Source organism: Alternaria hordeiaustralica (genome assembly GCF_023758085.1).
Source record: "Alternaria hordeiaustralica strain BMP 2776 chromosome Unknown scaffold_1, whole genome shotgun sequence".
Lineage (NCBI taxonomy): Eukaryota > Fungi > Ascomycota > Dothideomycetes > Pleosporales > Pleosporaceae > Alternaria > Alternaria hordeiaustralica.
Genome location: NW_026056773.1, coordinates 1,315,211 through 1,336,201, shown reverse-complemented (window position 1 = coordinate 1,336,201; position 20,991 = coordinate 1,315,211). Strand labels below are relative to the sequence as shown.

The following is a 20,991-nucleotide window of genomic DNA, read 5'->3' as shown; positions in this document are numbered from 1 at the left end:
TCATTCTCTCTGTAGTTGCGCAACATCACTGGACGGCCTCATATCGTCCTTCTTCTTCCTCTCGATCTACTTCTGCTGCTACTACGAGATAGATAATTCCCATCTTCTTCTGTCCCTGTGTCCTGACTGGCTACCTGGTAGGGATGATCTTCTGATTCTGGTATACCAAGCTCGGCATCAACGTCGCACCAGACTTGGGAATCAGAAATTGGGCTTTCTACGTCTTCAATCAACCACCATCCGATAGGTATGTCTATCTCGCTTTTCAGACGCAAACAGAGATACAGAAGCCTGCGCTGCTGGAATAGCGTCATTGCCGTGCTTGGTTGGATAGCGGCGATGGCAGTGTGTATCTTTTGGATCGTGGGAATATCTGCGCTCATGAGCGTACGTCTCTCTTCTTCCGTCATGACTGAATTAGTTGTGTTAAAGAAGTTGCTGTCGTAAGAAATATTACATGCTTATAAGTTCTGAACGTGGACGAGCGTTGCGAATGGTTTGTGCAAACACTAGTGTTTCCATGGCGCAGATGAGACACCCGACTTGGTCACTTGCATTGTGGGCACAGCATTGCCACGTCGAAAACATTGCGCTTCACACGAAAGTGAGCTGTGGCTTTGAGATAAACCCATTTCATTGGTATCCTATGAGATCTAGTCTAGTACGGATATCCAAATCGATGACCGCCCTGCACTCGTCTCACCAGCGCGTTCCCAATCATCTAGCTATGTATCAGGCGGCCTGGCCGTGCTAATCCGCACGAGCGACGAACACGAGTCAAATCTTATTCATCCTTGCTCTCAACAACCTGAGACAGTGAGCCCTTGAGAGGAACGTAGTTGAAGGCCTCCTCAAATCGCTGGCGACGTGGCGGAAGCGAGAAGCTGATCTGAGAGTGCGGCGCGGAGAAAGGAGCGCGAGTAACGGGGGTAGACTGTCCGAACTCTTGAAGCTTCTTCTCGAGGTACTCGATGCGGTCGTCTTGTTCTTGAGTGTGGTGCATCTGCTGCTGGTACATGCTAGACATGTAGTCGTGCTCGTTGCATAGGCGGTCGAATTTCATAGCGGCGTAGTTGATGTCGTTTCGAAGGCGAAGGGTCTCGCGACTGCCCTCGTGCTTTACGCTCGCGACGTGACGGCGATGAGCTTCACTGAGATCGCGAAGCTGCTTCTCGTGTACGCCGCCAACATCGTTCGTGAGGAATTGGGTGAGCGCCTTGCTGGTGGACAAACGCGCAAGAAGTGCGATCGCGACAGTGACAAAGACTCCGATCAAGAGAATGATCTCGCGATCGCCGATGAGATCAGTCTGGAGCTGTTAGTATGAGACGCTGGGGTAGTGCTTCAAATTTACGTACTGTAGTCCAGACTGCGGAGAGCAGACCGAAGATGCTTGAGCAAAGGAAGAAGGCTAGGAATTCGAAGTTGTTGAGCTCCATTATGATGGTGTCTTTAGTGGGTGAGTTGTTGAGCGGAAAGACGTCGGAGTTGCATCGCAGTCAGTTTGATACACACTTGGCTTGGCAGTCTAGCTGATTCCACAAGTGGAGTCAGCTGGGATGAAGCAGCACTTCATGCTGGCAAGACGTTGCGATGATGTCTTATAGCTTCAACTTGGTGTCGGATCAAAACAACAATACGATGACACATTAACATCCCTTGCAAACTCCACAGTCTAGCTTGTTGAAAAACGCGAACATCTACTGGAAGACGCTTCGGCTGTATGGCCTGAATTCTGCATTCAGGTATGTATGTATTAGATGACTATATACTGGCAGTATGACTATTTACAAGAAAGTGACTATGAGTACACTGAAGCATGCAGAATATGGCAACCACGTAGGTAAATCGGACATGATGCATGGAACGCCGTTTTTGAACCCCATATGCAGACCCGGAGGTACCTAAAGAACGCCTTAGCCATGCAGTAATGATTCTGGAAAATGAGCCTGCCAAGCCCGTCGACGACACGCTAAACAGTTCAGGAAAGATCCATGGGTTCGGCGGCGCTGCTACCGGCACCAGCTGATTCGCGACCACGCTGGTCCTTGATCGCTGGGGCAGCAGGCTGCGCGAAACTGTTTGGTGCAGGCGGAGCGGGAACGTTGATGCCGGTATTTACGTGGTCGGTGCGAACCTGTGGAGGCGCGACATAACCCATATGAGGCTGGGCGTAGATTGGAGGAGTCGCTGGACCAGAAGAGTTGCGCGGTGGCTTTCGACCACCGATGCGCTGAGCTCGGGGAGCTGGAAAGCAAGCATTCTTGACACGAGTCTGGAACTCTTGAGCGAAGTTGTCGTAGGGCTTCTTGTCCTCGGATGTCTTCCAGCCCATCTTGTTCTTCATGCACTCAGCCTTACGGTGACTAATCGTGGAACCTTCGATGCGAATGCCATTGGCCTCAAAGCGGCGACAGCAGTCGGAACGCGACAGGATAAGCAGAACAACGAGAAGGCTGACGTTGTCGTTGTCCAGAAGATGAGGACAGAAATCGCAGACATTACATGCGAAGCGACGCATGTCTTCTAGTTCCTTGGTGTCGGTGCAGTTGACGAAGCGTTCAGCCATTGAGAACGGTCTAACCATGTCTCTACAGATATGGTTCTGAAGGACATTGGCGACTGAAGATACGGAAACTGGATAGATGCTACTACGGTCGATCTTGCTTGTAGCAGATGACGAGACCGTGCCGGCGATGTAGACAATCTCGATATCGTCGAACGGGCCCCGATCGAGTTTAATGTCTTTGAGTGTCTTGCCTTCCTTTTGAGCCTCTTTGTAAGTCTCGGCGTTCTTGATACCAGCCTCGCGAGCCGCCTTGACAGCCTCACGAGGTGTGGTGAAGCCATACTCCTTGGCGAGAGCTACGGAATCTTCGTGCATCTCAAACTTGGAAAGCTTACGCTCAACATCAGGAGCGCGTATCCAATCCTCAGACCAGGGTTCTTCTGCGAGGACTTTGTAGAAGACCTTGGTAAGGGCGCGAAGCTTGATCTCAAGATCAGTCATCATACGCCGGCCGAAATACAGTTCATCGGTCTCAAAGAAGGCATTCTCAATAAAGGTCTTTCGATCCTTTTGAGTTAGCTGGCCGCGAGATGGATCATTCTTCCATTCTTGGATGATGTGCATGAACTTGGCGTGGAAGATGTCATCGAAATGTTTTGATGCAGGTATAGCATTCGCTGTACGGCACGTTAGTTCATGGTCAAGAGATGTTTCCACAGTTCCCACGTACAAGTCGGTGTGTGGGGTTGTTGTGGCGGCGAAGGTGAGGTAACAGCGGTCTGGCTGATTGCGGCAGGTGACATAGTGATCCAAGCGCGATATATGACCTGATATACCGAAAGAAGTAAATTGTCTACTTGTGGATCAGTATAGATGAGAAAGGAAACAGATCTCGATGGAATTCGATGGGGTTGGAAGGTGAGGTTCGTGGCCGGGTCAAAAGGTTGCGGGGTGGTTGGGTTGTCGGAGCGTGAGGGCGGTAGGCAAAAACATTCACGCTCGCGTCGCTAGCGTGCCAAGTAAATTCGGGGTGAGCATTGGAAAGACACGTGACCCACATGACTCGGCCCCAACAAGCTTGGAACCTCGGGTGAACGTCATAGTTAGCGCTTCCGCTCACAACCTTCCATCAGGACATCCATTGAGTGCTTCGTCTTGTCAGTTCCTCTCCTGTTAGCAATGGCTGCGACGCGTTATACGTTCCTACACCGCATCGCTACGCGTTGGTGTGCGCCCGGGGTGCGCTTGAGTGATGAACCCCTTCCTGTCGCGTTCCTGCATTATCATCCTCACCTCATCTGCGCTCAGTACACTCGCCTCGATCCAGATTTACATGTCATCATTGCGAAAACATTGATTTGAATATGTGTGAGTTACAGTACGCTGGTCCTCTTCGCCATCTATGGAAGTTGTCGCTTCCAGCTTTGGTTGCCTTACGTGCCACATTCCTGGGAACAGCAGCAGCATATGCGTTCTAGAAAACACATCGTCTCTGGAGCGATCTCGGTTGTTCTGATGGCCTGAAAGAATCATGGTTCCGTTGGATCGCAATGGTATCCTTTCCGGAAGGACACTCAGGGTATACGCGAGAACCTAGATGACAAAATTGGAGCTGAATGCACTGGGCCTCCTTTTATCAAGCGTGCCGTTATATTGTTCAAGAGTTTGTATCCATGGCGACGCTGAGACCTGGTTTGCGCCGAATTAATGGCATTCAAAAGTCTTTCAAGGCACGGGAGACGCTACTTTGATGGGCGTTTGACAGTGAAGGAGACAGTAGCAACGAAGAGATATTTCCACAACTAGCTTTTGTCACCACGCGAAAAGTCCCTGCCTCGCAAGCAACTTCGTTCCACTTTCTACGTTAACGGCACACCACCATCGACCCAATACAACATGAAGCTGATCAAACGTCGAGACAGGCGTCCCCAAGCCACAGCTGCGACGCCATGCCACTTGCTTGCACTACCAGCGGAGATACGCTTGCTCATATACAGCCACATAGCCCCCGATGGCTTCCTACCAAACGCGCCCTACCAGACATACATCGGGCTCATGCTCTCCTGCCCCCAAATCTACAACGAGATGACCTCCGAAGCCGTCCGCCTGGCCCCTTCCATCCTACGCACGATCCAGTTCTCCGTCAACGCAACGCCAATGAAGCTACAACCGCTCCGGCCGACGACCTTCGCCTCGCTGATGCACCTCACGATCGGAATACCACGCTGGGCAATGCTCGATCGGCCTACGATAATGGGCATTCTGCAAGCCATGGCACCAGTACTAGAGCTTCACCTGGCCAGATTGACCATCGGATTGGAAGACCTAGAGGGTGAAGACGATGTCTTGCAGATGGTTGAGACACTGAATCCGGCACAAATCGCGCGTTACGTGAGCCAAGTACAGGACATGCCCGCACCCCTCTATCCTCCAAGCGATTCTGTGGCATCCGACCATTATCGCATCCGAACAACATACAGCAATATCATTGGACTCGTCACAGCAATGAATTGCCTCATAGCTCCAGGAATGTGTAATGGAAAGCATGCCCAGGCAAACCACTGGTGCCTTCGCGCTTCAGTCCTTAACCCACCATTTCCGACGACGACGTGTAACGTTCGGAAGATTGCTTTCCGCTTGAAAAGGCTCCATGATGAGAAGGTATGTGGGTGTGGTCGACTTCCCGCTCACTACCCTCATCTGGTGTATCCGTTTCGCGGGTCGAGCTATAGGTGGGAGCTGATGCTCGAAAACCCCTCGTTGGAAAAGGAGCGATGGATGGTTCACTGGAGGGATGATAAGGGTAAGTTGAGCTGGTCTCTGAAGGGAAAACCAGGGCTATATGTATGGCTGAAGTTGAAAGAGAAGCGAGAGAGCCGGTTGAAGAGGGCTGTGAAAAGCTTGTTCAGGCAGACCTAGTTGAAGGCGGGGCTATGTACGTACTCTCCAGGTTCGCAAGTGCTAAGTCTTGCAGGTAGCTCCAATATCATCATGATCATGACATGAATGCATAAATGCCATGGACTTAGGAGTCTTGATGTTACAGTGCGCGTCATGCCAAAACCACAGCTCTCACCAGATGCATTCGAAAGGTCTACGTGTAACATGCACCTACCCGACGGCTACCACATTGAGCATCCACAAACAGAATGAACATGCGTTTGTGTGACCCACTCCCAGATTGTTCCTCATTCCGCTGATAAAACCCCGTTCATAGTCCCCAACATACAGAAGACTTACCACACCCCTACCTCCGACTCTCCAAGACCACCCAACTATCTCTACAAACCAGCAGACCGAAGACTACCATGACTCTCTTCAGTACACAGATAGCTGGCATCGCTATAGGGGTCTTCTTCGCACTATCCCTCATCATGTTCGCCCTTTATTACTCGATTGATCGTCTTCGCAAGCAAAATGGCACAGCCAAAGCAACAACGCCGTCATCTCCTACTGGCTCTGGTTCCCCGATACCTCCTCCACAACATCTTATGGACAATCAGAGGCGCACCTCCAATCAATATTCACATCCTCAGCAAGAGCATTCACGTCCAAGCCTAGAGTACGGACCCGGTCCAACTTGGGTCGCGACACCCGAGCCCGAAACGTATCGTTTCAACACGCTTAGAGCAGTACCAGCTACGCCAAAGACGTCCTCCGCGAGTGCCATGCGTCCTGTTACTTCGGAGTCGGACAAGCGGAGTAGTCTGCACCAGGCGGTCTTGGGTGCGGGTACAAGTCGCGGTCGGAAGAACAACAGTGATGCCACAAAGGAAGCCGTGGAGACTGCTAGAGCAAAGGATTTGGATGACGACCACGTTGCTGGCAGTAGCATTGGCAGACAGAAAACGTACACTGGAGCTTGGCCTTGAACGGTGTGGTGATGTCGGCAACGTTCTAGGGATGTGTTCAATGATGGTTTCATCGAGCAAATTGGGCTCCACATGGTATAGACTAGATTCATCGAGCCTTGATAAACACAACATACTACACATGAGGACGTGCATTGAGCGATGGGTTGAGATAGTGCGTGGATTTGTTTCATCTGAGCGGGAAGCTATTGACATCACGAGACGTATGAAGGACCGTTCCCTTTTGGTAATGCTGTTTAGACCGGTAATGAAATTCACTTACCTGAACCTGAACTATATATTCTTCGTTGGTCATCACAACACCATCGCATCACACAGGGCGCATGGGCAGGGGAAATGGCAATCAAGCATCATCCTCGTGTCTTGCAACACTCGGACTCAGCGACACCTAGTGGGGGAGAACCTTTTGTTTCATTGACTCCTGATCATCATGCCGCCGTATATAGCCGTAAAACCATGCCATAGTCGTGGCAGAAGAGACCCTTTCCCAGACACCATATTTTCAGTAAGCCGAGAAAGGAGGAAGAAGGGAGACCATCGTGTCGCGCGTGCGCATTCGTATTTACGAGCGGGCGGGGCGGTCGTTGAAGCGGCGGGGACCGCGCTCGACAATCTGTTGTTGGGAGACGGCGATGACGTTGGTGGGGATGCTGTCGAACTATCGGAAGTGTTAGTGAGATGCTTTGGGTGGTATGGTTATAGAGTAACGTACGCCCATGCTCTTGAGCAGGTCCTTGGTCTCCTGGTCGACGTCGAGCGAGCCAGACTCGCTGTTCTGGGTGAAGTCGAGAGCGGAGATCTCGGGGACGTACTGGTCCTTTCGCTCACGCTCCTCTTCTTGGAGCTTGAAGGAAATACCACGGACGGGACCACGCTGGATACGCTTCATCCTGCGAGTTGTTAGCTTGATGTTTGGTGCGAGAGAGCACGCTGCTCATAGCGTGGCTGCGGTGCGGGCGGATGAAGAGCTATCTTCTGAAGTGCCCAAGAGCCTGCGCATAGGCATTGCACAACGCTGCTCTGCGCAGGCCACTCAAGCTTCCAGAACCAGCCCCTCATTGCCATTGTCGCAGCCCCAGTGTCGGCACGTACAAGTGAGTGGTGTATCCGGCAATCTTGTTTCGGAGCCTCTTGGAGGCAATGATGGCAATCTCATCACAGATCCTCTTGTTGGTCTCGAAGTCGAGCGACAACTTGGGGTAGTAACGCTCAATGATGACCTTGGCGGACTTCTTGACGGTCTTAGTTCGGACGCGACCCATTTTGGCGACTTGTTGTGTGAGCTGGGAGAAGAGGTTGTCGTGGGAAGGGGCGGTGGCTGTCGGGTTAGTTGGATTGTCGCTGGAGAGTAGAAATGTCGGGAGGGCAGGCGCGATTATTCGCCTAATCTGTGTGGAGGACCGTGCGCAGGACTCTAGTCACAAAGGGTTTGGCGCCAACGCAGCACATGGGAGCCATCACCAACATTGCTCAGCAGATAAACAGTGTCAATCTCGTGTATCATATTGGTATCTCTCGCTCGCTATTTAAAACTGTTGGAAAAAAGACTGTTCAAAGAAATGCATCACAGATGCTTGCTACATATAGGAAAACCCGACCATCCTCCTCGCAGCCCATTTGCAACGAAACTCCACAACACCACCGCTGTGTGAATATCAATTTAAGTAAGCCCTGTGGCTTTACAGATACAGCCATCTGAGCGGTTCTTTCAGTGGCCACCCTCAGCGCCACCCTCAGCGCTGCCTCCGGAAGCACCGTGATGTGCAGGGTTGGGGAAGTAGAACGCACATACTGCGATGATGACGTACGTCATCACGCAGAGCACACCCTCCAGGTAGTTCGAGCTTCTGTCGCGGAGGAACGAGCCAACCGCCAGGACCGCCAGAACCAGGGCAACAGCGTCGAAGATGGCGAAGTTGTAGTCCATGCCGACACCAATACCCCAGCCAACCAGTACCACAAGGGGTGCGTTGAACAGGGCGGTCTGGATAGAGGCACCGAGAACATGGGCAAGGGCCATGTTGATCTGATTGTCATAGGCTTCGTCAATGGCGAGGAGGTGCTCGGCGATCTTCTCAACCAGCGGGATAAGGATAAGTCCGACGAAGGAGTCACTAACTCCTCGCTCTACTATATGCGGGATTTCGAGGACGAGGAAGATAGCGACGAGTGCAACGCAGGCCAGTGAGACGAGAAGAGCAACGATGACTTCGGTCAGGGTAAGCTTGGGCTTAGCCAATTCCTCGTGGCGGTCCTTGTCCTTGTGATCGTCTGCCTCGTAGATCTCATGGAGCAACCCATCGTGGGATACGGTCTGGTAATACAAGTAGACTAGGTAGCCAACGATGGAGATGATGGCGACACCGCGGGATATCAGTCGAGTGTTATAGGCGATATCAACAGTCTGTTCGTAATCGGGGTTTTGGAAGAGGTATGCGTAGAAGACAGCGGGAAGTACGAGCGCGGCTATAAAGATTAGCATTGGTACTTTGACGAGCCAAGAGGAGGATCGACATACTGGCAGCTACGAGCATCAAGCCACTACCGTTCTCAGAGACAGCACTATGGAACTCTTGGACGTCATGCTTGACACCACCGGCAATGAAACTGGAGCAAATTAGTGAGTGCTTGATCGAGCATCGAACAGACACTTACCAGGTACCAAGGCAGAGGAGCAGGTTGGCCAAGATAGACCCCAATATAGCAGCCTTGATAACCTGCACGTTTGAGTCGCCGTTGGAGGTTTTGAGCAAGACCATGAACAGAATAACTTCGACAACGGAACCGAATGTTGTCTCGAGAACGACAGCAAAGGCCTTGTTTGGCATCTTGCGCGAGAACTCCTGGCCAGCGAAACCGAGTAAGTTGGCTGCAGGAAGCATGGCAATGTAGTTGGTAATGAAGATCGCTAGATGCCATTCGGGCCTCGCAAAGTGCTGTTATAGTCGGTTAGTACAAGAAACATATCCTCTTGTGTGCCGCTTACCAGTGCAATTGCTACAGGTACAATGGGCCATAGGCAGTTCACTAGCATAGACATCGTGCTGCTACTCCTGCCGCTGATGACAAGGAACTTGATCGGGTTGAAACCCCTGCGGCCACTCTCGCCCTCGGGGTGAAGGCCGGGGGTCACCTTGTGTCCATTGTGGTTGTACTGTGGCAGAGACGAGCCGCGCCTGTCACGGCGATCGGAGGGAGGGACGGAGCGTGGCTTCTCGCTGGTATATCCTCGGTCGCGCGACGAGCGGTGCCTTGAGCCGTCGGGGTAGTCTCGCGAGCTTCTCGAGCGGTGCGCCATGGCTTTGGTATACGAAGATTGCCCAAGGGGTGGTTTTTAGGGTGCGCCAAGTGCAAGAGTTGAATGCACTGGCTTGGGTTTCAGGGCGGGCGAACGAGTTGCCCTGCAGCGGTTGCAGTTTGTAATGCCGTAATTGGAGAGGAGTTGATAGAGAGTAAGTGAAAAAGAAAGACAAGAGGGCCGGTGGGACTAGACATTGTAAAAGGGCCGGGCGTCATTTCGGGACGAGTAGTATACTACCTGCTTCCTTGTTTACGAGGTGCAGTTCGCAACGGGGCGGGCGCGTCCACAACACACAGCCTCGACGCTATGATCGCCAAACAACGAAAATGTCGCAGCGCGTTTACACCGTAACTCTGCAGCAGCGCGCGCCGTTCGCAGGCAATTGGTCTCCATTGGTTCTTTTTGGCACCGATTCATGGTAATTCAGTGTCTAGCTAAGCTTATCTTCAGTAGAACACGTCACCAAGCACCGCGCAACGTCCCTGGCAATGCTTGACACGCCTTGGCTGCACTACGATGCGGAGTCCAGAACAAGGTTTCAGCTCCATGCACATTGACGTGGGCCGAGACTCCACATCTCAGGTTTAGCAGCAATAAGGGGAAGGGTCTCGATCTCCGCAATGCACATGCGAGCTATTTGATGGCCACCGACACACTTCGAGCTACCAGAGGTCATTCGCATCGATGGCGCTACATGGAATACAAGCGCTGGTTCCAACGCGTTGGCTACTGACAACCGCATGAACCGTCATCGATCGCAATGTTGAGAAGGGCCGACAAGTTGCTGATGACGATTTAGAGAGGACCGAACGTCTACTGCTGTTGAAACTATGTACTTACACACATCAGTCTGCAGACATTCCATGATGCGATGGGGGAGTTGTTGTTCATCTAGACTTGATTGGTTCCTGGCGGTCCGCATCTATTGTACCTTGCATATGATGAGAGACTAGCAACAGCATGGTAACGCCGGCTGGATGCGCAACTATGCCCTCACGACTTGATCTTCCCTCTGCACATCGCAAAGCTTGACAAGGCTTCAATACATACAAAAAGCCATCATGTATTTGACATATGCTCAAGCAAAAGCAGTCACCTGGTACTGTGCACGGGACAGGCCTTATCGCGAGGCGCGTGTTAGCGGCATGGCAACAGCGACTCATCCATAAACACACAAACAACCCTCTTCCATCCCATCTCGTCTCCAAACCCATCCATCTCCGTAACTCACAACATGGTCTTCTCCTCTGGTTTTGCGCTGTGCGCAGCCATCACAAGCGCGACGGCGCTCCAGATCCCGCTTATGTCGTCCGGCAATCAAGCGCCACTCGGACATCCACATGGGACCAAACCGTTGGTCAACTCGACCGAGCTCCAAGACCTCATCAGTGGGGACAGATTGATGGCACGCGCCAAGAAGATGTACGAGATTGCGAAGCTCGGTGAAGAGGAATACAACCATCCCACCAGAGTCATCGGGAGTGCTGGTACGTTTGCGCACGTGATTTGTTGTACGCTGATGCTGATGAAGTCGCAGGCCACCTCGGAACGCTGTCTTACATCTATGAAACTATCCTTCAACTTGGCGACTACTACACAATCACCAATCAAACCTTCCCAGCTGTGTCCGGCAATGTCTTTGAGTCGCGTCTTGTCATTGGCGATGTCGTGCCGAAGTCTGCCCATCCCATGGGCTTAACGCCTCCCACAAAGGACAAAGAGCCTGTACACGGCGACCTCGTTTTTGTTGAGAATGACGGTTGTCAGGCGTCGGATTACCCAGACTCAGTAGCCGGAAACATCGCATTCATCAAACGTGGAGTCTGCCCCTTTGGTACTAAATCCGAGCATGCAGGTCGCAAAGGCGCTTCTGCTGCCATTGTCTACAACTATGAGAAAGACAGCGTTTCGGGCACCCTCGGAACGCCGTCTCCCGATCATGTAGCTACATTCGGGTTGTCCGGTGAAGAAGCTGAACCAATTTTGAAGAAGCTCGAAAAGGGAAAGCGCGTGGATGCGATCGCCTACATTGACGCTGAAGTGAACACCATTCTGACGGTCAACATCATTGCGCAGACAACGGCTGGCGATCCGGACAACTGCGTCATGCTCGGCGGCCATTCCGACAGTGTCACCGAAGGGCCTGGTATCAACGATGATGGAACAGGCACAATGTCGCTGCTCGAAATTGCTACTCAACTTACCAAGTTCAACGTTACCAACTGTGTGAGGTTTGCATGGTGGGCGGGTGAGGAGGAAGGCCTACTCGGATCCAACTACTATGTCGCCTCTCTGCCCGAGAAGGAGAACCAGAAGATCCGCCTCTTCATGGATTACGATATGATGGCTAGGTAAGCGAAATCACCGTACGCGTGGCGCATGTAATGTGACTAACTTGTACCAGCCCCAACTTCGCCTACCAAATCTACAATGCTACAAACGCGGTGAACCCGAACGGCTCCGAAGAGTTGCGGGATCTGTACATCAAGTGGTACGAGGATCAAGGTCTGAACTACACTTTCATTCCCTTTGATGGCCGCAGCGATTACGACGGCTTCATTCGCAACGGAATCCCCGGTGGTGGCATTGCTACAGGAGCCGAGGGTATCAAGACGGAGAAGGAAGTAGAGATGTTTGGGGGCAAGGCTGGGGACTGGTATGATCCTTGCTACCATCAGCTTTGCGACGATATTTCAAACCTCAACGTTACTGCGTGGGTTGTCAACACCAAGCTCATCTCGCACTCTGTCGCAACGTACGCACGATCTCTCAAAGGTTTCCCGAAGCGAGAGCTTGAGGCTTCGCTCAAGTCTACTGTGTACAGGGAGAAGACGAAGTATCAAGGCTCGAAGTTGTTCATCTAGAGTTGGTTATTTGTAGTCTGGCCTTCCCTTGTTCCAATGTAAAGCTGGGTAGTCTAGCCTGCCTTAACAGATTTATGGAGGAATGAACGTACAGTCACTGCTGATGTCAACCGCGTGAGTTCTCTGAAAAAGTCCAAGCGTGATTTCTCGCCGATTGAACACTACCAACTGCTTCACTATGTTCCGGTGCGCTCGGCTGGTCCCGAGACTGGATCTGGGATTGCATGACGATTAACACGGGGAAGTCGCGCTAAGCGAACGGGCCGCAACACTACGGGCTGCAGCTGAAGCGACTCATCGGCTGCAGGTCGCGTCTCCAATTGCATCATGGCGCCCGTCTCAATGCCTTCGGCCCTCACCTTTGAGCTGCTGGGAAAGTGCTCGGTATGTATCGTGTCAGTTTCGTGTCTTGGTCATCCCCTGACAAGCCCAGGTCACCAAAGCACGCGCGGCAACGCTGCATCTGCCTCATGGCCCTGTACCCCTCCCCATCTTCATGCCCGTTGCGACGCAGGCCTCGCTCAAAGGCCTCACGCCCGACCAACTCGAAGACCAGGGCTGCCGACTATGTCTAAACAACACATATCACCTGTACGGCCGACGTTCTGCCTCCATGCCAGCCACTGCTGACATGTGGGAGAGGCCTTAAGCCAGGACAAGCGACACTCGATGCCATAGGCGGCGCGCATAAGCTCCAGTCCTGGCCACACAATATCCTCACAGGTGCACCATGCCACAGCGTATAGGGATGGAAAGACGGAAGTGCTGACTCCTGCAGATAGTGGTGGGTGGGTCATGCCTCCAACGTGATGAACGAACGCACCATAACTGACGCCAACACCAGTTTCCAGATGGTATCGCTCCTCAAACTCGCCAAAGTCACCGAAGAAGGTGTCCGTTTCCTCAGCCCCCACGATGGGTCGCCCATGCTGCTCACACCCGAGCACTCCATCTCCCTCCAGAACTCAATCGGCTCCGACATAATCATGCAACTCGACGACGTTATCGCAACCACCTCGCCCGACCACGCGCGTATGAAGGAAGCCATGGAACGCTCGGTACGCTGGCTTGACCGCTGCATGCAAGCGCATAAGTACCCAGACCGACAGAACCTTTTCTGTATCATACAAGGTGGCCTGGACCTGGACATGCGGAAAGAATGTACCGCCGAGATGGTTGCGCGAGATACACCAGGCATCGCGATAGGAGGTCTCTCTGGCGGTGAGGAGAAGGCAGCCTATTGCGAAGTCGTGAAGACATGTACCGACCTGCTTCCTGAGAAGAAGCCGCGATATGTCATGGGCGTCGTAAGTTTTGGATGCCCTCAGCATTATTACAGCTTACTAACCAACTTAGGGATATCCGGAAGATCTGGTCGTCTCCGTCGCACTCGGCGCCGACATGTTCGACTGTGTCTGGCCAACACGAACCGCCGTAAGGTCTTCTCCCTATTCATCACAGACCCATGCTAACAATATTTAGCGATTCGGCAACGCCATCACATCCCGCGGCTCCCTCAACCTACGCAATGCCATGTACTCCGAAGACTTTAGCGCAATCGAAGAAGGTTGCCGATGCACCTGCTGCCGTCCGACATCCGATGGCGGACTGGGTATCACTCGAGCCTACATATACCACGTCACCGCGAAAGAGACTGCTGGTGCCCACCTTCTCACCATGCACAACGTCTACTACCAATTAAATTTGATGAGGGAAGCGAGGGAGGCCATCGTGCAGGATCGCTACCCACAATTTGTCAAGGACTTCTTTGGTGATCTGTACAACAGGGAAAAGGATAAGTATCCTGTATGGGCGGTCGACGCGCTGAAAAGCGTTGGTGTAGACCTGCTTGCCGAGTAGACGAGTCGAGAACGTCAGTGCTGGCCTCGATCTAAATAACTCATTCTGCCATGAATATTCGCTTGATGGACGTTCGCCAGGCTAACAGTTGATGAATGCATTAAAAGCTCTTCACAGAATTATATCGCGCGAGATCAATCCATCCTGAAATTCCAACACATCATCCGTCCACACTCCTCACAACCCATACTCCGGCGGGCTCCAAATCTTTGATGACCCAAATGCTGGGATGATCTTTCCAATCACACCACTGAACTTCTGGATGAACGGATGTGACAAAGTCCCGGTCACGGTGTTGAAGACCTTGATTCCCCATTCCGTCTGTGGGTTTGCGATTTGCGGGGCTCCGGGGATGAGTTTCTGCGCCTTGTCGACATATTCGCGTGTAATGCGTTCATAGTTGGTGAGCGCGGTGGGGATGTCATCTTGAGAGCGCGAGATCTCGCCTGCGAGAACGTATGCGCCTACGATTGCTGCACCAGTACCCTAGTATTGACATCAGTCTGAAGGCTCGATGATGAGAACGAAGGTTGAGGAGAACTTACGACACCAGAAATCGGACTGGGGCAGTACGCCGCATCACCCACCAGGGCCACACACCCTTTGTGCCAAGTATCCATCCTGACCTGTGCAATCTGCTGCATATAGAAGTCATCCGCCCTCTTCATCTCGCGTATACAACGCTCAGTCTGCCATCCGGCACCCTCGAACTCCTTCTCGAACCACGCTTGCTGTTCCTCCCTAGTGCCTTTCTTCAACAGCTTGTCAATCTCTTCGAAGCGGCTAAGATCACCATCGGTGATGGCGAGGTACGCTCGCGTGGTTCCGTACTGGTCAGGTCGTAGAAGGAACAGTCGGCCGCGCGAGGCGTTGTACCACTGTGCATACTGGGTATCGACGGGTTCGCGAGGCATGGTGAAGAGAGCAGAGTACTGACCGAGCCGGTGCAAATAGTCGTCGTTCTTGGGTCCGTGGCCGAACACGATGCGCCGGGTTCGCGACATTTGGCCATCGGCGCCGATGACGACGTCAAATTCAGTAGGTGGGAGCTTGCCGTTTGCGAAAGTGACAAGTGCTTTGCTGCCTTTGGATTCGTCTTGTTGGACCTCTGTGGCCATTTCGCCGAAGACGTATTTAATGTTTGGGTTGGATAGTGTAAGCTCGTAGACAATGCGTGCCATATCTCCTCTTAGGATTTCGTACTCGCTTGTTGCTACGGTCTGGTCAGTCTAGGTGCTCGTGTTGCTTTGACAATGCCGTCTTTTTCCTCTCATCGAGTACTGTGCACGGAAGCTAGGTGTCTTACCACTTTGTCTCTCCTCCTCTCCAGTAGCCTCAAACGTTGCGCGCCTTTCCCCATCTCGGTATACGAACTGCATACCAACTTCTGTAGTAGTCTTCTCTTTCACCTTTTCCAGGATTCCCATCTTCTTCACGATAGGCAGAGCTGAGGAGCGAAGATCGACGGCTTGTCCACCTAATCTTGGTTCGGGTGATCTCTCTACGATGGTGATCTGGCAGGTAGGCATGAAGCGGTGCAACCAGTACGCTGTTACAGGACCGGCGATGCCAGAGCCTGATATCAGGATATTGAGAGGTTGCGTCGCGGACGGCATTTTGAAGGCAGTCTCAGCGTTCGACGAAGGCGTGGGTTTGGGGTGTATGAACTGAGGTACTGAGATTCTGCCTAGACGAACTTGTGGAAGGTGCTGCGGGTAAATGTATTCAAGACGAGGAGAGCTGCAATGTGATTATATGCGCAACGGAGGTCCGTCCAACTACTCTATATACATCACATTCCTTTTCTCTTTCGGTCCTTTGCATGCATCCCGACTCTTCAACACTGCATTCACCCAGGGTGCAGCCTACTAGAACACAGACACAATCATGAGTCGGAACTCCGTCCTTACTACTTGCAGATCGGGTTCCTGCGCGCTACGGCGAAATTCTGCCGTGGCTAATGACATCACCAGGGTTCTAAGACAATCGGTGGCTTTGGCGCCGCTAGTACCATCTCTCGGTCGTTCTACGATTCGATGGAGCTGAGGTTATAATTGTTTGAATTCGAGGCGTGCAGTTGCGCATAAAGGAAAGCTTGGAAAGTTATCGGTTGTCAGGTGCCTTCCGGCGCCGTAAGGAATGCGCAACGTCTCGTACTTCTTACTCAACGCAGAATCGGAGGTTGCGAAAGTGCCGATGGTATCTTGGCGATAAGGCCTCCACACAATCATGGCAGGAAGCCTTCTTATGAAAAGCACCGTGCATCTGACATTTTACCCTACGATCGATTACTGTCCACGCCGCTGGCGAAGATATGCTCGCCTTACGAGGTCTCAGAGTTGGGTGACAGTGACAGGCTCCTTTGAACAGGTGTCAGCGCAATCAGGATAGCACGCTAGCTTGCTGACTAATACACGCGGTGTTTACGCGTTGGGTATGCTTGAAGCGTGTCAGATCAATGCAACCTACCTTGGTCACACTGATGTTTCCTATGGGCAAGCTGTTGATGGACTCTCGCGAAAAGCGCGACTAATTCGCTTGACTCGGTGATCTCTACCTAGGTTGAGAGATAATGGCGTCGGCGGAAGCCGAAACACGACATGTTCGCTCCCCTTTCGATCTGTTCGCTCTAGTAAGCCGACTCGATACAACAGAATGGGGATACAAGTGATTAACATGCCTTTAGGAACATTGGGAAAGCACCAGCCCTGCGCTGCCAGCCGACCATCATCAGCGATGGAATGAAATAGCCAGGAGGTACCGTAGTACAAGCCTCCTGCAGAGATGGGTGCGGCACGCCTTATCCGATGCCACAGCGTGATTGCATTGGCCTTAAAATTGACGCTACCCAGCCTCTGTACAAGCGGGTCCAGGACGCACTGAACGAAATTCCTGGTGCAGTATCTCTTCCTTCGCCCACCACAAAACAAATCGACGAGATATTTGCGCCGCATCAAACCATCCAAGAACACAATATCAGCAGATGGTACTCAGGGTGGAACACAGTCTGGTTAAGGACATGTTACAAGCCCTCAATGGCCCAAAGCTACGCTGAGCTCGCACGACTTTCTGGGGCTAACATCGAGGACGGCTGCGTTGAAAGTTTGAACCATGTTTTAGATGATTGTGCGCTTTATGACTTCCATGGACTGGATCAGGAAGTCCTGGATCAGCTTCTTCTTCGCATTCCCGGACTGACCGATGGTTTGGGTATAATGGACGAGTATGGAGATGGTAGTGAACTTGTTTATGGAAGTGCCATCTACCAAATCGAGAGGGAAGAGGACGGGAGTCATGTAGATCGCAACATCACAGATCAAGAGCTGTTCGATATCAGAGAAGTGGCTAACCGAGTTCAGAACTATGTGTATGTGGCAGACGAAGAAGCTATCGAGAAGAGCAGGGTGAAAATATGGTGGTTCGATGAGTTTGGAAAGATCATCTGGGACAGCTACGCTGAAATCCCAGATTCCGATTTGGATGGGCTGCGCGGTGCGATGATGGATGGGCAAGACTTTGTCGAAATTGTTGGAGAAGACGGCAAAAGGGGCGGTCAAATTGCCCGACCATAGCCAGTTCAAGAACGGATGACAGGGCCGGCACGACTTGGCAACGATGCTTTACCACCCATTTGTTTGAGAAGAACAAACCGACGTGGTAATTGCAAGAAGAGCATGGGTTATGCGATGCTGTCATGCGAGCACATCATCAAGCGGGGTATTGCGTGCTCGCCACCTCCGCATCTATGCAGCGAGACACAACCCGTTGCGATGGACTAGAAATAACCGGGAATAACGTCGCAGAATGTATAAAAGTCAAACAGGACTCCAAGTCGCCCAAGTCTCGTAAGTTGAAACTACTGCCAGCAACATGCCATCAGCGACGCTGCGACAGCCACCTTCCATTCCAAAGTGGGGACGGCCCAAGCAAACAACGAAGAAGCTAGACTGGGCAGAGATCAAGGTCATTGATCTATCTACGTATGACGAACCTAATGGAAAACAAAAACTGGCTGAAGAGCTGAGAGACGCAGTGAGTTGGCAGCTAAACTGTGCGACAAACGTCCCTTCTGACAACGCCGAAGGTGCACCACACGGGCTTCTTCAGCGTTACTGGCACTGGTCTAACGCAGGAAGAGATCGAGCGTCAATATGATATCGGTCAAGCTTATTTCGACTTGCCGTTAGAAGAGAAGGGCGACCCAAAGTACCGATGTGATTTCGCAAAGGGCAACTACTTTGGATACCGCGCTGTACGCCCCTCATATCCATGCCATTAGAAAGCAAATTACGCTTGTCTAACGCAAAGCCAAGGCCAACGAGAAGAAAATCATGGGCACCGCGGTCCTCGATAACGTTGAATCCCTCAACATACCCAAATTCATCCCTTCAAACTCCCACGAGCCATTTCCACACTTCCTCCACCCCTTTCGCCCAGAGATCGAGTCCTTCTCGCGCCGCTCTCTGGACATAGCATCCAAGATCTTCACGCTCTTCTCTTTGATCCTGGAACTACCCGAGACCTACTTCTCAGATCAACATCGCTATGACGACGCATCAGAAGACCATCTACGCTACATGATCTACCACCCACGCCCCGCTACCGACGATGCCAAAGTTCAGAATACTTGGTCTCGCGCGCACACTGATTTCGGAAGCTTGACACTACTCTGGAGTCAAGATGTTGCAGGTCTCCAACTCAAAACTCCGGCTGGAGAGTGGAAGTACGTTCCACCTGTTCCCAACGGCATCATATGTAATGTTGGTGATACTTTGTCCTTCTGGTCTGCAGGCTACTTCAGGTCGACTATCCACAGAGTAATCAGACCACCAGAGGATCAAGCGCATATTCATCGGCTGGGGCTGTTCTACTTTGTCAGACCGGGAAATGAGGTCGATATCAAGCCTGTGGCATCACCTTTGTTGAGAAGGTTGGGGCTTGTCGGCGAAGATGCCGAAGAAAGGGAGCCAGTGAGGGGTCTGGAGTATGTTAGGGAAAGAGTGAAGGATTATCATGACCATGGGGACTATGCGGACAAGAAAGGCAAGAAGTTCAAAGTGGGAAACTTGGAAATCGAAGACGAGGCGGCATAGCGTCGCGAGAGAATAATTCTCTCCCTAAAAACACTCGCGCGATGAACGTCGAAGAAACTAGAGTATATCAAACTCCAGCTAAACACACCACGTCTTTGCTCTGACCCCGTCAAATGAAGCACTCCACAATCTCCATACTCACAATTCCCTTGGCCGCAAACCTCATACTCGTTCTCTCTCCCCACACCGCACTGTTCCAACTTTGACAAATCTCTAACCCATTATTTACCCTCTTAACCCTCCCCGCCCATTTCGGCTCCCTCTCCAGCTTTTCAAAAATTGGTAGGCCGCCCCTGCCATTGTAGCAGGCGTCGTACGCCGCTGTCTTCCATGGCCCCAAGGGCTCCTTCCGACACCCATGGCTGATCTTAATACGACGATTGATGCCATGCGCAAGGTATTGCGTTATAGCCGCGAGTATGGCATAGCGTTCTGGGTCGTGGTCGCGCGGGTCGGGGATGGAGTGGACGTGCCAATTTGTGTGATCGAAGAAGTCTTGCACTTCGTTGCGAAGAACTTCGTAGTCGCCGCGGATTAGATAATGGTACATTACGTATATTTTGTCTAAGGGGGTTTCGTTAGGCTTGCGCTTGGGGAGGAGGATCGCGTCGAGGCTGGAGACTAGTCAGTATATGCTCGACACACATTGGTGGGGTGCGTACGGCCAGGGATATATCGCTGAAACTGGATGGGAAGAGAGTGAAGGATGCACATGGTGTGTGCTGAAGGTGCGTAGCTTGGTGTATAGTGTCGGGTGATTGTTCAGAAAGTATGCTTTGCAGCCTCGGTGAAGAGGCAATGGCTGTGAGGGTTGGAGAGGTATTGTGGGGAAGTAGCGTGGCATTTTGACGGCTCGACAGTGGGGATCTTGATATGCGCTTGGGAAGAATCGTCAGTACAAAGGCACTGAAAAGATGGGTATGAAGTCGAACGGTAGCTTCGGGCATGATCATGACATGTTTGAGAGATGCCGAGTGTTGCGAACAAATCGGAGGAGAATATTCTGGCGTCAACTTCGGCTCGTAATGACCGTGTCGTCTCAGAAAGCGGCCTATGAGCTGTGTAAACTCCAGGCTTGACGAGTTGTTTGGTTGATCGTGCGGTAAAGAGACAGCATTTCCATTGAGTGGGACCAGTGTGCTGGTCCCGAGGGGTACCGTTCTATGTGCCGTGATCCAGTGCGTCGGACTCTGACACAGGGTCCTTGCATGATGTTGACATTCGTCAAAACATCGGTTGATGGATAAGAGTTTTGTGGTTCAGGGGCGGTGGTGACGATTTGGAGAGCAACTCCGCGGAAGGCTAGACTCAATCATCACCTCTGGTCGTCATGCGATATCGCTAGATACCGGGTTGACTCTGTTTGCTGTATCGAACGAAATTTCTTGAGAAAGGAATAGCGAGCGTTGTAGGAGGTCATTGTGATTCCAAAAAAAAACTGCGCTTTCAAACCGCTAAGCGAATATCAATGTAGTATCGTGCAACATGCGTC

General features: G+C 51.9%; 9 protein-coding genes across 9 annotated transcripts; 5 read left to right on the top strand and 4 right to left on the bottom strand.

Moving 5' to 3' along the window:
• Positions 1 to 784: 784 nt before the first annotated feature.
• On the bottom strand, positions 785 to 1,439 carry J4E84_000413 (uncharacterized protein; the record flags this gene model as incomplete). The annotated part of the gene is made up of 2 exons (XM_049383054.1): positions 785 to 1,309; positions 1,359 to 1,439. The coding sequence occupies 2 exons, from the start codon at positions 1,437 to 1,439 to the stop codon at positions 785 to 787; spliced, it is 606 nt and encodes a 201-aa protein (XP_049248572.1).
• A 542-nt stretch (positions 1,440 to 1,981) lies between these two features.
• J4E84_000412 (uncharacterized protein) lies at positions 1,982 to 3,312 on the bottom strand (the record flags this gene model as incomplete). Its single annotated transcript, XM_049383053.1, has 2 exons — positions 1,982 to 3,186; positions 3,240 to 3,312. The coding sequence occupies 2 exons, from the start codon at positions 3,310 to 3,312 to the stop codon at positions 1,982 to 1,984; spliced, it is 1,278 nt and encodes a 425-aa protein (XP_049248571.1).
• Positions 3,313 to 4,405: 1,093 nt separating this feature from the next.
• J4E84_000411 (uncharacterized protein) lies at positions 4,406 to 5,428 on the top strand (the record flags this gene model as incomplete). Its single annotated transcript, XM_049383052.1, has 1 exon — positions 4,406 to 5,428. The coding sequence occupies one exon, from the start codon at positions 4,406 to 4,408 to the stop codon at positions 5,426 to 5,428; it is 1,023 nt and encodes a 340-aa protein (XP_049248570.1).
• A 389-nt stretch (positions 5,429 to 5,817) lies between these two features.
• Positions 5,818 to 6,381, top strand: J4E84_000410 (uncharacterized protein; the record flags this gene model as incomplete). Its single annotated transcript, XM_049383051.1, has 1 exon — positions 5,818 to 6,381. One exon carries the CDS (start codon positions 5,818 to 5,820, stop codon positions 6,379 to 6,381), a length of 564 nt encoding a protein of 187 aa, XP_049248569.1.
• Positions 6,382 to 6,943: 562 nt separating this feature from the next.
• Positions 6,944 to 9,679, bottom strand: J4E84_000409 (uncharacterized protein; the record flags this gene model as incomplete). Its single annotated transcript, XM_049383050.1, has 7 exons — positions 6,944 to 7,039; positions 7,094 to 7,271; positions 7,474 to 7,699; positions 8,101 to 8,847; positions 8,900 to 8,988; positions 9,037 to 9,317; positions 9,368 to 9,679. The coding sequence occupies 7 exons, from the start codon at positions 9,677 to 9,679 to the stop codon at positions 6,944 to 6,946; spliced, it is 1,929 nt and encodes a 642-aa protein (XP_049248568.1).
• A 1,237-nt stretch (positions 9,680 to 10,916) lies between these two features.
• Positions 10,917 to 12,546, top strand: J4E84_000408 (uncharacterized protein; the record flags this gene model as incomplete). The annotated part of the gene is made up of 3 exons (XM_049383049.1): positions 10,917 to 11,169; positions 11,220 to 12,033; positions 12,087 to 12,546. 3 exons carry the CDS (start codon positions 10,917 to 10,919, stop codon positions 12,544 to 12,546), a joined length of 1,527 nt encoding a protein of 508 aa, XP_049248567.1.
• Positions 12,547 to 12,873: 327 nt separating this feature from the next.
• Positions 12,874 to 14,406, top strand: J4E84_000407 (uncharacterized protein; the record flags this gene model as incomplete). The annotated part of the gene is made up of 5 exons (XM_049383048.1): positions 12,874 to 12,930; positions 12,980 to 13,137; positions 13,391 to 13,853; positions 13,903 to 13,980; positions 14,029 to 14,406. 5 exons carry the CDS (start codon positions 12,874 to 12,876, stop codon positions 14,404 to 14,406), a joined length of 1,134 nt encoding a protein of 377 aa, XP_049248566.1.
• A 177-nt stretch (positions 14,407 to 14,583) lies between these two features.
• J4E84_000406 (uncharacterized protein) lies at positions 14,584 to 16,022 on the bottom strand (the record flags this gene model as incomplete). Its single annotated transcript, XM_049383047.1, has 3 exons — positions 14,584 to 14,892; positions 14,952 to 15,619; positions 15,713 to 16,022. The coding sequence occupies 3 exons, from the start codon at positions 16,020 to 16,022 to the stop codon at positions 14,584 to 14,586; spliced, it is 1,287 nt and encodes a 428-aa protein (XP_049248565.1).
• A 2,254-nt stretch (positions 16,023 to 18,276) lies between these two features.
• On the top strand, positions 18,277 to 19,499 carry J4E84_000405 (uncharacterized protein; the record flags this gene model as incomplete). Its single annotated transcript, XM_049383046.1, has 3 exons — positions 18,277 to 18,438; positions 18,491 to 18,658; positions 18,720 to 19,499. The coding sequence occupies 3 exons, from the start codon at positions 18,277 to 18,279 to the stop codon at positions 19,497 to 19,499; spliced, it is 1,110 nt and encodes a 369-aa protein (XP_049248564.1).
• Positions 19,500 to 20,991: the final 1,492 nt, after the last annotated feature.